The sequence below is a fragment of the Ranitomeya imitator genome, chromosome 1, assembly GCF_032444005.1.
Source record: "Ranitomeya imitator isolate aRanImi1 chromosome 1, aRanImi1.pri, whole genome shotgun sequence".
Lineage (NCBI taxonomy): Eukaryota > Metazoa > Chordata > Amphibia > Anura > Dendrobatidae > Ranitomeya > Ranitomeya imitator.
The window spans coordinates 977,933,045-977,947,009 of record NC_091282.1 but is presented as its reverse complement, the minus strand read 5'-3'; the positions used below and the strand labels follow the sequence as shown (position 1 = coordinate 977,947,009).

General features: G+C 49.7%; 1 protein-coding gene across 1 annotated transcript; it reads left to right on the top strand.

Moving 5' to 3' along the window:
- The first annotated feature begins 728 nt into the window (after positions 1–728).
- MAD2L1 (mitotic arrest deficient 2 like 1) lies at positions 729–13,416 on the top strand. Its single transcript, XM_069743876.1, has 5 exons — positions 729–882; positions 4,549–4,695; positions 9,371–9,491; positions 9,633–9,736; positions 10,973–13,416. The coding sequence occupies exons 1-5, from the start codon at positions 813–815 to the stop codon at positions 11,140–11,142; spliced, it is 612 nt and encodes a 203-aa protein (XP_069599977.1). The 5' UTR covers positions 729–812; the 3' UTR covers positions 11,143–13,416.
- Positions 13,417–13,965: the final 549 nt, after the last annotated feature.

The window sequence follows — 13,965 nt, the reverse complement described above, 5'->3', positions numbered from 1 at the left end:
ATGTTGTATAAAAAGACAGCACCCAAAATAAAGTCCTTTAATTGATTTAAAAAAGAACGGATTACTCAGCAAAAGCAAAAAATTGGCTAATTTGCCCTGGTGACAGAGCCTCTATACATTGCTACTGCAAGTGATATTGTAAAATAAATCATTGAAAAGTTTTCATCTAACAACTGTTGTAAACTAAAGCCCCCCTGATTTTTGCAAGATCGGCCGACTGATCTGATGTCAGGGGGCCGCATGACTGACCATGTTAAGGGAAAGAAGGATCAGGCTATCAAAATGTAATAGTTGTGATTGTTCATAATGTGATGCGTATTATTAAACATAACAAGACAAAAACAAACTCAGTAAACTTTGCAAAATATGCACACAGCTATTACAGGATGTTTTTTTTTTTTTTAAAAAAGCATTAGTTTCTGATAGTGTCTAAGCAATATGAATAGTGGCCGCTAGGTGGCGCTGTCTTACCAATTTCATCTATAATAATTGGCAGCTCGAAATAACAGCGAAAGTGCACATGTGCATCAAATGCGTCGTGTTTACAACGGGCAGATGAGCTCACACAGCAGATTACACAGCCACTAGGAAAAATCGAATATTCTAACTAGCAAAACAAGCAGAAAAGTTGAATTTGCCCTTACTAAAAATGTCGGCCGCAGTTTAATGCCGTACGCATGACGTCATCCACCAAACTCGACGAGCCAAAGGAAAGCCAGCAGCGCTGTACGTGGCGTGAATACGTCTGTGGTTGAAGTGGAAGGCGCGATTTCTTGAAGTCATCGCTGAGCCGCTATTAGGGAGCACTGGCCATGGCGGCTCTGGCGACCAAGGAAGGCATCACACTGAAGGGCAGCGCCGACATCGTGTCCGAGTTCTTCTGTGAGTTTCCGCGTGTGTCACAGCTGCTGTTCGGATGCGCTCGCCATGATGCGGCTGCGCTAGTGCCGGCAGCCAATGGGCCCCTCTCTATCGCCGGCAGGCAGCGCGCCCCTCTCTATGGCCGGCAGCCAGCGCGCCCCTCTCTAGTGCCCGCAGCCAGCGCGCCCCTCTCTATGGCTGGCAGCCAGCGCGCCCCTCTCTATCGCCGGCAGCCAGCACGCCCCTCTCTGTTGCTGGCAGGCAGCGTGCCCCGCGCTAGCGCCGGCAGCCAGCGCGCCCCTCTCTATGGCCGGCAGCCAGCGCGCCCCTCTCTATCGCCGGCAGCCAGCGCGCCCCTCTCTATGGCCGGCAGCCAGCGCGCCCCTCTCTATGGCCGGCAGCCAGCGCGCCCCTCTCTATCGCCGGCAGCCAGCGCGCCCCTCTCTATGGCTGGCAGCCAGCGCGCCCCTCTCTATCGCCGGCAGCCAGCGCGCCCCTCTCTGTTGCTGGCAGGCAGCGTGCCCCGCGCTAGCGCCGGCAGCGCACTCCTCCGTGCCCTGAGCTTGTGCCGATTGCAGCAGCCAATGGCCTCACATCTACTTGCAGGAAAACACTGCAGTGACCCCTTAATTGTAATGCAATTATCCCGTAGTATGGTGCTGCAGCCCTCGGCCGCCCTCCCCGTAGCATGGTGCTGCAGCCCTCGGCCGCCCTCCCCGTAGCATGGCCCGCAACCCACGGCCGCCCTCCCCGTAGCATGGCGCGCAGCCCTCGGCCGCCCTCCCCGTAGCATGGCGCGCAGCCCTCGGCCGCCCTCCCCGTAGCATGGTGCCGCAGCCCTCGGCCGCCCTCCCCGTAGCATGGTGCCGCAGCCCTCGGCCGCCCCTCCCCGTAGCATGGCGACGCAACCCACGGCCGCCCTCCCCGTAGCATTGCGCGCAGCCCTCGGCCGCCCTCCCCGTAGCATGGCGCGCAGCCCTCGGCCGCCCTCCCCGTAGCATGGCGCGCAGCCCTCGGCCGCCCTCCCCGTAGCATGGTGCCGCAGCCCTCGGCCGCCCTCCCCGTAGCATGGTGCCGCAGCCCTCGGCCGCCCCTCCCCGTAGCATGGCGACGCAACCCACGGCCGCCCTCCCCGTAGCATTGCGCGCAGCCCTCGGCCGCCCTCCCCGTAGCATGGTGCCGCAGCCCTCGGCCGCCCTCCCCGTAGCATGGTGCCGCAGCCCTCGGCCGCCCCTCCCCGTAGCATGGCGACGCAACCCACGGCCGCCCTCCCCGTAGCATGGCGCGCAGCCCTCGGCCGCCCTCCCCGTAGCATGGCGCCGCAGCCCTCGGCCGCCCCTCCCCGTAGCATGGCGACGCAACCCACGGCCGCCCTCCCCGTAGCATGGTGCCGCAGCCCTCGGCCGCCCTCCCCGTAGCATGGTGCCGCAGCCCTCGGCCGCCCCTCCCCGTAGCATGGCGACGCAACTCACGGCCGCCCTCCCCGTAGCATGGCGCCGCAGCCCTCGGCCGCCCTCCCCGTAGCATGGCGCGCAGCCCTCGGCCGCCCCTCCCCGTAGCATGGCGCCGCAGCCCTCGGCCGCCCCTCCCCGTAGCATGGCGACGCAACTCACGGCCGCCCTCCCCGTAGCATGGCGCCGCAGCCCTCGGCCGCCCTCCCCGTAGCATGGCGCGCAGCCCTCGGCCGCCCCTCCCCGTAGCATGGCGCCGCAGCTGCCTGTGACTGGAGCGCGGGACATCACTGCTATGTGCCCCGCCACGTGCATGCCAATGTCAGTGTCTGGCCTCTGATTGGCCAGCAGCATGTATTGTATTTTTGATATATTCACATCGTATGATATATATTTTCTGATTTTTATCTACACAATCATTTTTTCGGTGTTTTTGTCACTTTCTATAGTATATGCAGTATATGGTTCCCATTCTTTCTGGATACTTGTTTTGCCCACTGGGATATTTAGTATATAATATAAATTGACCTGCCCTCTGCAATTGAATATTGCATTATGTTTCTCTTGATATGTGCACATGTAAAATATACATATTTATGATTTTACTCTTGTGTATTTTATGGTTTTCTCTATTGCTTTGGAATAAAATATATATACTTTTAAATATTCTGTCATCTTTCCATTGGTCCGGTTCATGCTTGGAGCATGTCTGTTCCCACACCATCAGATGACAGCAATGGCCAGCGTAAAAAAGGTTACCGCCTGTCACAGGCGTCGGGTGATAGAGTACTCAGCTGGGCCAAAATCCCAATCTACACGCCCGCTGCTTGAGGTGGCCCATGGCTACAGGAAAATGGCTGCTAGGAAAGCAATGATGCTAAATGCGGACACCAGGCCTCGCCACACTTCTGCCGCCGAAAGCTCCTTAATGCCGGGATCAAACACAGTGAGATACGGCCGAGTCTCGCTGGTTAAAACCAAGCTCTGGCACCGGCACTCCAGAGCAGAGATGGGGCCGCATAGCAATACATGGAGCTGCACGCTCCGCTCTGGAGTGCCGGTGCCAGAGCTTGTTTTTAACCAGCGAGACTCGGCCGTATCTCACTGTGTTTGATCCCCGCATGTGTTGAGGCTGCAAATCATGCAGTCACAGGAACTTGAACATGATATACAAGCACTCCCAGATGCTCGGATTTTATCATCACTACTTAAAGGGAACCTGTCACCCCGTTTTTTGAGATTGAGCTATAAATACTGTTAAATAGGGCCTGCGCTGTGTGTTCCTATAGTGTATGTAGTGTACCCCGATTCCCCATGTATGCTGAGAAATAACTTACCAAAGTCGCCGTTTTCGCCTGTCAATCAGGCTGGTCAGGTCGGGAGGGCGTGGTGACATCGCTGGTTCTTCCTCAGCTTTACGTTGGTGGCGTAGTGGTGAACAAGCAGCGCGCGATCTGCGCTGTCATCCCTTTCGTCGGTGGGGGCGGCCATCTTCCTGGGGCCGCGCGTGCGCAGATCGAGTGCTCTGCTGCACGGGGCTTCAGGAAAATGGCCGCGGGATGCCGCGCGTGCGCATTAGAGATCGCGGCGGCCATTTTCCCAAAGCCGAGATGCAAACTAAAGATGCAAACAAAGATCGCGCGCTGCTTGTTCACCACTACGCCACCAACGTAAAGCTGAGGAAGAACCAGCGATGTCACCACGCCCTCCCGACCTGACCAGCCTGATTGACAGGCAAAACGGCGACTTTGGTAAGTTATTTCTCAGCATACATGGGGAATCGGGGTACACTACATACACTATAGGAACACACAGCGCAGGCCCTATTTAACAGTATTTATAGCTCAATCTCAAAAAACGGGGTGACAGGTTCCCTTTAAGATCTTATGTTGGCTTGCAAAGTGAAAGTAAAATGTGCCCCACCCGCACACTGTGAATAGGAACTTCCTGTTTGTTTGTTTGTTTGTTTTTTGTGTGTGTATTATTGGCAATATAATATTATTGCTTGAGACACTCAAGTACTGTTAAACAACTGTAAATAGTAGTTGATGAAATATATACACTAATAAGCTATTATAAAGACAAAAATGTCCCTAGTTATCAAAAGGTTACGCAATAGATAGATTTTTGTCAAATTCTCTAATATTAGATACTATACGGGAAGATAAGGCTTCCACTGCTTACTTGTCCTCGTGTAGTTGGTTTCCTTATTGTAACCATGAATTTCTCTTCTCAGATTTTGGCATTAATAGTATTTTATATCAGCGTGGGATTTATCCAGCGGAGACTTTTACCCGTGCACAGAAGTATGGCCTTACCCTGCTCATCTCCACAGACCCAGATCTTAAGAACTACCTGAATACAGTAGTGGAGCAGCTGAAAGGTACCGTGTTGGACCAGGACTATACACACCCCTCTGTGGTTTTGGGTTTCATTTTTCCAGTAAAGAATAACAGCGCCTTCAAAAATCAAATCTCTTGACTCGTTTTGATTGCTAAATAGGCAAAAGCTGCTTTCTGGATAGCTGTTGATGAGCTCCCGTGAATCCATCATTTGCCTCTTTGATTTAGCTATGGGTATAGTTACTGCTGAATGTTATAAAAAAGGAAGTCACTCGTTTTAGTGAAAACTTGGGACCCAGAGCCTGGATCCGCATGGGTTATCTTCTGACAAATCAGTATAACATTTCTACCCTTCGGGGCAGCTTTGTGTAACCTGCTATAGAAGGATGGCTTTTGGTTCCATTACTTGATGAACCAGAAATGTTTCACTTTGCATTTAAACTCCTGTAAAGTAACATCAGTGGTTCCATAATCTGCGGCCTGTCTCCAATGCCAGTCGCAGACAGCTTTGCCTGCTGTACCTCTTTGGTCTTCTGCAGCTTTATTTGGTAGAGATGTACTGTAGATACTTCATCAGGTTAGCTATCCTTGGGTGTCAGAGGTGAAACTCCCGGCAATGACAAATCATTGTATCAGTGACATGTAGAACATTTTAATCACTGGAAAAACATTGGCCCCAATTCATCAGCAAAGCTTTTTTTTTTTGCCAGAAACCTAATGTAGAAAGCTTTGAAAAGTCACACAATTTTTGAACAAGTTATGTTAAAAACAAATTTGCCACTTGGCATTTTTACCCCAGTTTCTTCTTGCTGTGCAAAAATTAATGTAGCTGGGCGCAACGGCTGTGTGACAAAACAGCTAGTCTAATCCATTACACACTGCGGCGTGCCTTCCTCCAGAAATCTTACTCCAGTTAAGGACTAGAGTCAGATTTGTTGCGTGCCGTATGCCACCTGAAGCTTTTACTGAATCAGGAGGGTGTGACTCGTACTCTCCCCTCATGAAGAGTGGCAAGAAAATCACAGGTCTTGATCAATCTGGGCCATAGTGCTCCAGTGATAGACATGAAATGGATTGCCGTCACAGAACATTCATCTGCAAACTGTGACTTTAATTCTTCTTAAAGGGAACCTGTGAGCAGGATAGTGTACAGTAACCTCCACATACTGTAAGATCTGTGCAGTTATACTGATTAAGATGATGCCTTGGTTGATGAAATCCGTCTTGTGGTTGTTTTTTAATCTTTATTTTCAGTTTTGTGTTAATGATACGCCCGTGTCCTAGGGTGGGGTTGGTGTAGGTGGTGCTCCGATTGGATATTCATAAGGCCGGTTTCACACGTCAGTGGCACCGGTACGGGAGGTGACAGTTTCCTCACGTACTAGAGCCACTGACACACGTAGACACATAAAAATCAATGCATCTGTGCAGATGTCATTGATTTTTTTTTTTTGCGGACCGTGTCTCCGTGTGCCAAACACGGAGACATGTCAGTGTTCGTGGGAGCGCACGTATTACACGGACCCATTAAAGTCAGTGGGACCGTGTAAAGCACGTACTGCACATGGACGTTGTCCGTGTGCAGTCTGTGTGCCGTGCAGGAGACAGCGCTACATTAAGCGCTGTCCCTTCCCCCCCCCCCCCCCCCCACTGGTGCTGAAGCCGCGATTCATATCTTCCCTGCAGCAGCGTTTGCTGCAGAGAAGATATGAATGTGTGTTTAAAATAAAGATCTATGTGCCCCACGCCCTCCCACCCCCTGTGCGCCCTCGTTGGCTGTCGCTTCTACCTGTTCTGGCCGCATCTTCTCCTGTATGCGGTCACGTGGGGCCGCTCATTTACAGTAATGAATATGCGGCTCCACCTCCCATAGGGGTGGAGCCGCATATTCATGACTGTAATCGGCGGCCCCACGTGACCGCATACAGGAGAAGCTGCGGCCAGAACAGGAAGAAGCGACAGCCAACAAGGGAGCCGGGTGAGTATTTTCCGAACAGCGGGGGGGGGGGGGCGCACAGGGGGTGGGTGGGTGCACAGGGGGTGGGAGGGCAGGGGGAAGATCTTTATTTTATACACTATTATTCATATCTTCTCTGCAGCAAACGCTGCTGCAGGGAAGATATGAATGGGGCTTCAGCACCAGATGCTGGTACGTGTGGTACCCAGCACGGTGCGTGTGGTACCCAGTGGGCACACGGGCGGCACACGTGTGCCACACTGATGTGCCACAAAAACGTAGGGGTACACGGACACGGATAATTCCGGTACCGATTTTTTTTTTTTTTTTTTTTTTTTTTTTTTTCCCCCGGTACCGGAATTATCTCGACGTGTGAGACTGCCCCAATGCAGACTGCTAACAGGTCACTGATCCCTCACTGACCTGCCCCCTAGATTACATAATGAATACCATCACATACTGAATTAAAAAAAACCCTTCTGCTGGCAGTTGCCGGCCGTGGCACCTGCGCTGCAGCATAATCGCATGCGTAATGTGCACTTTTATCCCTTTTGCAGATTTACTTGTGCAAGGGGAAAAAAATCATTTTGAAAATGGCGTCCGCCGCACCTGCACAGTAGCAGCTATCTGTTTGTATAGAGATCCGATAGCTGCTATTGTGCAGGTGGCGCCATCTTGCTAGTAGAGCGCCCCCAGACACAGGGCCACGCGTTTCGGTACCGGGCCTCTCTGGTTCGGTTCTGAGGCTGTCACGGTGGCTAGACCCGGTCCGTGACCCTGCTAAGGGGCATCCAATGAAGATAGTGAAACAGTCTGTCAGGAGTTCGTGACGCCACCTGTGGTGTCCAGTCAGGGTGACCGACGCTGCTATGGGGTCCACTGGGGTGATGGAATGGCAGCTGGATGGTATACCTTCCCACAAGTGAAGTATGTCCCCAGGGCTTCCCAGTAAGGTGGATGGTGATGGTGTGAGGTACAGTCAATAATGAGGACACAAGGTTGCAGTCTCTTTACCTCTTTACTGAAGGCTTCAGGATCCTCAATCCAGAGTACGTTTAACAGGGCTCTCAGAGACCGGCCGGTCTGATGGGCACATCCAGAGTTTCCTTCGCAGATGGAAATCGTTGCCTACCAATAGCGCCTGTGTTGTAGTCCTATCCTGCTGAGCATTCGGAATAGTCCTCACAACTGCTGTTCTCGTTCGTTCGTTCTCTACAGCTTACTCTCTCGTTCTTTGGTTCCAGATGTTACTAGTTTCTAACGTCCCCCAGGTATGTTTTGGCTAGGACGCCACCCGTATGACGGGAAGGCTTGGAGGTCTTCCGGGACCCTAGAGACGCCCCTCTCCCAATGTTGCCCCCTATGTCTTCATAGGTGTAGTAAGGTAGACAGCCAGCCTATGACTAACTGTCCAGCGGAGTTTGAAGTAAGGCCTGAAGTCAGTTACTCCTACGGTGTTCCGGCCACCGACTACGCGCCTCAGTAAGATGTTGCCTCTCTCTCTCTCACGGCACGAATCTTACTGGCTCTCCTTTGTGCTTAATCTCATTTACACGTTTCCACAATATCCTTCCCTTCGTGTCTTTTTCTTAGGATACCGCCGCAGGGTGTGCAGGCGCGGTTCCGTTACGTTCTGTTCTGTTCGCTAGGCACCTGCCAGGTTCCCACGCCCGACAGGGGCCCCCTGTGCCTTCTCCCTGCAACACCCCCTGCCACGGGATGTTGCCTGGTTCTAACCCAGTCAGCTTCTGACTAACTTCCTCCCCAGCCCCTAGTTATACCAGTGTGAGGAGTGGCCCAATAAATAAAGCCTTTTTCTCCCCTAGTGGCCGGAGTGTGAAGTGTAATGTGTTCTAGTGATACCTGGTCAGGAGAACTCCTTAGTGCCATCAGACGTACCGCTGCTCCCCTTAGCGGCAGAGCGCTATGCTGCAACGACCAGGTCTCTGGGGCGCTGCACTAGAGTAGGAGAAAAAAAAATGTCCTCCACCAAGATGGCACTAACTGCGCAGTAGCAGCTCTAGGTGATCTCCTAGAGCTGCTACTGTACAGGTGCGGGCAGCGTCATCAAGGTGCACTTTTTTTGTTTGTTTTTTTCTCCAGCGAGATAGCGCCACCCGCGCAACAGCCGCTATCGGATCTCTATACAAACCTATAGCTGCTACTGCGCAAGCACAGCGGGCGCCATTTTCAAAATGATTTTTTTTATTTATTTTTTTGTCCCTTGCTCAAGTAAATCTGCAAAAGGATAAAAGTGCACATTACACATGCGATTATGCTGCAGCACAGGTGCCACGGCCGGCAACTGCCAGCAGAAGTTTTTTTTTTTTTTTTCTTCACTACGTGATGGTATTCATTATCCAAACTTGGGGGCAGGTCAGTGAGGGATCAGTGACCTGTCAGCAGTCTGTATTATGAATATATAAACAGAGCACCACATACCCCCACCCCACCCTAGGACACGGGCGTATCATTAACACAAAACTGAAAATAAGGATTATAGAACAATCACAAGATGAATTTCATCAACCAAGATATCATTTTATTCAGTATAACTGTGCCGACCTGACACTGTCTGTAGGTTACTATGCATAACCCTGCTGACAGGTTCCCTTTAAGTTCCTACTGGGATTATTTAGGCATTAACTGGTTGTTCTGTGCTGCAGGTAACTTCTTCACGCAATCCGAGCCCACAAGTTACTATATGCGGAGCCTATAATGTGTTTGTTCTAATCTGGTAACTTGTCTCCTGTCTTCAGATTGGCTGTACAAATGTCAAGTCCAGAAGCTAGTGGTGGTGATTTCCAGCATCGACAACAGTGAAATTCTTGAACGATGGCAGTTTGATATAGAATGTGATAAAGCTGTGAAGGATGACAGGTAAGTTACATGTCGGGACATTCCTGGGCATGGAAGCCTAAAAATTGCTTGGAAACTTTCATAGTAGTATATAGGGCCAAACCTGTTCAGTGGGACACATTAGTTGACATTTTCTCATTATAAATATGCATTCTGTTTCAGCATTGTCAGAGACAAGTCTCCAAAAGTTATTCAGGAAGAAATCCGCTCCGTTATCCGGCAGATCACAGCCACAGTAACTTTCCTTCCACTCCTGGAGACTGCATGTAAGTAGTGTATAAGGAAGTAACCTTTTTGGGATAAAGTGTCTTTGGCTTGCCAGTCTAATAAAACACCATAGATGATTATTATTATTCCGTGACGCTTTATATGTGAAAAGGGGTGTACATAATAAAGTACAATAATCTTGAACAAAACGAGTCACTGAATGGTACAAGAGGAAAGAGTACCCTGTCCCTGAGGTCTCGGTCAACAAGGGATGAGTGTAGGCTTGTTGGAAGAGGTTGGCTTCAGGTTCCTATTTAAAGGTTTCCACGGTAGGCGAGAGTCTGTTGGGGTAGAGCATCCCAGAGTAGGGGGGATGCACAAGAGAAAACTTTTATGCAATTGTGGGAAGAAGAGATGAGGGGAGTAGAGTAGGAGGTCTTGTGAGGTTTGGAGGTTATGTGCAGGTAAGTACCAGTAGGCTATTCTACAGGTGTGTGGATGGCTTTGTATGCCATAGTTAATGTTTTGAACTTGAGTCTCTGGGCAATGGGGACTGACAGGGAGGAGAGGCTGGGGAATAGCGGACGGACAGGTGGATTAGTCATGCAGCACAGTTTAGTATAGATTGGAGCCGTGTTAGAGGGGAGGCCACACAGGAGGTTGCAGTAGTCAAGGCGGAAGATGCGGGCATGCACTAGTGTTTTTTGCAGATTCTTTTTTAAGGAAATCTGTGAAATGAGTTGGAGTCTGTAGGAAGTGGAAATAGCTTGTGTGTGTGGTTTGAAGGAGAGGTCAGAGTGAAGGGTTGCCCTGAGGCAGCAAGCTCACAGAACTGGGGAGAGTGAGCAGCCATTGACTTTAATGGATAGGCCTGTTGGTGGTTTGTGAGATGGGGGGGGGGGGGGGGGGGGAAGATGATGATGATTGTTTTATTCATGTTAAGTTTTAGAAACCTAGCAGAGAAGAAAGATGAAACAGAAGACAGACATTGTGGGATTCTGATTAGTAAAGAGGTGATGTCTGGTCCAGCGAGGTAGATCTGTGTCATCAGCATAGAGGTGATACTGAAAGCTGTGAGACACTGAGCTGTCCCAGGCTGTCCATCATTTTATATAACGTTTAACACCCCTGTGAGTCCTAGTTTGGTCACAAGGTGCCATAGGGGGTATGCTGTGTGTTGACGCTCCATTGTTATTGCTGGGGAGGTATAGCTTTCTGCCGCACCACTACGGGCATATGTGGAAACAATATACATTTCTTGCTGGTTGCTGAGCATTTTCTCTCTTACCATACAGGTGCTTTTGACTTGCTGATCTACACAGACAAAGATTCAGAAGTCCCAGTGAAGTGGGAAGAGTCTGGCCCTCAGTTTGTCTCCAACTCTGAAGAAGTTCGGCTTCGCTCCTTCACTACTACAATCCATAAAGTCAACAGCATGGTGGCATATAAAAAAATAGACTGTTAGGGAATGGTATTTTATGACTTTTCTATACAGTTTTTAAAAAGGTGATGTCTGTTTTGTGGCCTCACCTTTTCCATGTGCCTTTTTGAAGCTTTTGTGGAGGACTTGGTCTCTCTCGCCATACTACATTAGCTGAAGCTGAGATATCAGAAGGAAGTTTTTACTGAAGTGCTTCAGGTTAAAGTAAACTAGTTCACTATTAGTATGCAAATACCTGGGGTATGGATGGGGATGTGATGTGCCTGACAGTATATCAGTCCTGTGCTTGTGGTATACTGTGATCCTATCATACTGCTGGCTGTTCTCCGTGATCTGTAAGTGCCACTTCCGTAGTTAGTGGGGGGTAGAGGTTGGGAACGCTGCTGACTGGTCCTTATGCTGCCAATTCCTCAAGGCAGCAATATCTAACACATACCAACAATGATCTAGTGCAGTATCTGTATTCATGAAGCTTTAGGTTTTTAATGGATGGACTTCATTCTGGTCTCAAACACATTCTGTCGGCTCCATCAGCCACTAATAAGTGTACTATCCCTGATGTAGGACTGGTGACCGTCACTTTCTCCTGTTTATTTTATACAGGTACAATCTGAGCGTTGGTCTCACCTTCCAAGCCCCACGTATATGCATTGCATTGTACTTTCTCTAAGACTCTGGGTGCGGTATCTGCATCAAAACTCTGCAACCTTGTTTGCCCTATGGTGGTGACTTTCACAAAGCTGCGGAGTGCCACATACTGATCTCTGCTAAATGAGTAAAGACTATAGGGAGATTTGTTGCACCTTGCTTGTGAAAAATCAGTTGGGAGCTTTTGCTCTGCTAATGCTTTGTGCTCCCTGTGTTTGCTGTTACAGTATGGTTTATACCAGTGTTCCCCCAACTCTGGTCCTCAAGAGCCACCAACAGGTCATGTTTTCAGGATTTCCTTAGTATTGCACAGGTGATAATTGCATCACCTTCAAAGGCAATAATTCCATCACCTGTGCAATACTAAGGAAATCCTGAAAACATGACCTGTTGGTGGCTCTTGAGGACTGGTTTATACAGTGCTGCAGCCATTGTCTCCATAATGTGCATTTTCTGCCTAAGCAAATGTTAGTCTCCTGGTTGCCACTATTGCAGTTTATCACCCAAGGCTAGAAATGGATTCAGAAAATAATGCAATTATCAAGGCGTTTGAGTGAATGCTCACCTAGTGCCTAAAGATGTACGGTGTGGCAACAGTTTTCACACGTAGTTGAGTCTTTTTACACTATTGGGATATTTTTTTCCCTCTTCTCCTGAATTTTATTTTAATGCATCATGAACACTTCTTGAAGAACCGAGACATTATATTATGCCTATTTCAGGACCTCAGGGGCAGTGCGTGACAGATGTCAGTATCCACTCGTCCCTGTATACTCTGCCTGAGACAAGACAATGTATCTTAATTGTGATGTGTTCTTTTTTTAAGCATGTTGTAGGATGGGGGATGAGAGGCAGCATTGTAGGCTTTGGTCATATTTTAAGTTGTGGACTAACCAAGAGTGATGAGCACAAGTTGTCGTTACTTGAGTTTGTCTACGGGGCTGGGGTACGCACCGAGTATCGCGGGTGCTCGAGTGACATGTTCGAATTCCTGCGGCTGCATGTTTTGTCAAGCAATGCCTGCATGTTTTGTGTCGGTCTTATGTCTAACAGCCACAACACATGTGGCCGCGGGAACTCGAACATGTCACTCAAGCACCTGCGATACTCGGTGCGTACATGAGCAACCTAGGCGAACTCTAGTAGCGAGCACTTGCACTCATCACTAATAACCACCATTCTTGACCTCCAGTGGCACAGATTACTAGAAGCTCGATAGTCGTCATTGTTTTTGTCATCGAAGCCTTCTTTAATTTTGTGATCTTTGCCTTTGAACAACGTGTCTGTGTGTCTCCAACCTACAAGTGGAGAGATTTCCCTTGCTGGAAGGCTCCAAGCTGTAGGCAGCGAGTGTCCTTTCTGCCCTTTACCTTCCGTTCATAATGGGCTGGTTTTAAGATTTGTATAATTTGTACTAAAGTTTTATAAGGATTTCAACTTTAATATGGACTGTGATTAAGTAATTTCTCTGGAATTACCTGAATATGTGCGATTCTGCAATGTCCCTGTTATACTTTTTATTTATGTGTTAAGCTTGCAAGTGTCAACTGGGCTCCACAGTGTCATTTATGCTGTATAAGTCAAGATTTCTGAACTGTTTTTATGAAAATAATAAAGTATGAACCTTGTGTTTTTGTGGTTAAGAAGTAACCAGATTTCTTAGATTTTGTTTTTGTGAGAATTTGGTTCTTTATTCGGATTCCCATGACAGCACTACGAGAGAGGGGATCCGCCCTCCAGGAACAGGAAACCTACAGATACAAAAGGGCGGCACCTCTCCCTATGCATCAGTTGGTTTCCTGTTCCTGAAGGGACAGGATCCTACAGATGAATCTCGTAATGGATCCCAGGCCGGCCGGACCGAATCAGGTAGCGGGGGGGTCTCCTACCTCGGCCGGTGCGGAAGCCCCTGGAAGACGTCACGGTGGTCCTGGCTGGACTGCACGTCAGTGACGTAGACAGCAGGGAGGTGGTGAGGTGCAGCGCGGTGATGAGGTGGTGGTGCCAGGAAGGGAACGCTATCCGGAGCGCTGCTGCATGCTCTTCGGCGTCCTGCATCGCTCTCAGCGTTAGCTGGAGCGTTTCCGGGTGCAGTGACGTCGAGGGGGCAGAGTCAGCAGGCGCTTCCGGGTCACTGGGGAACTGCGCATGCGCAGTTCATCCAAGATGGCGGCGCCCATCGATCCTGAACGCCGGACT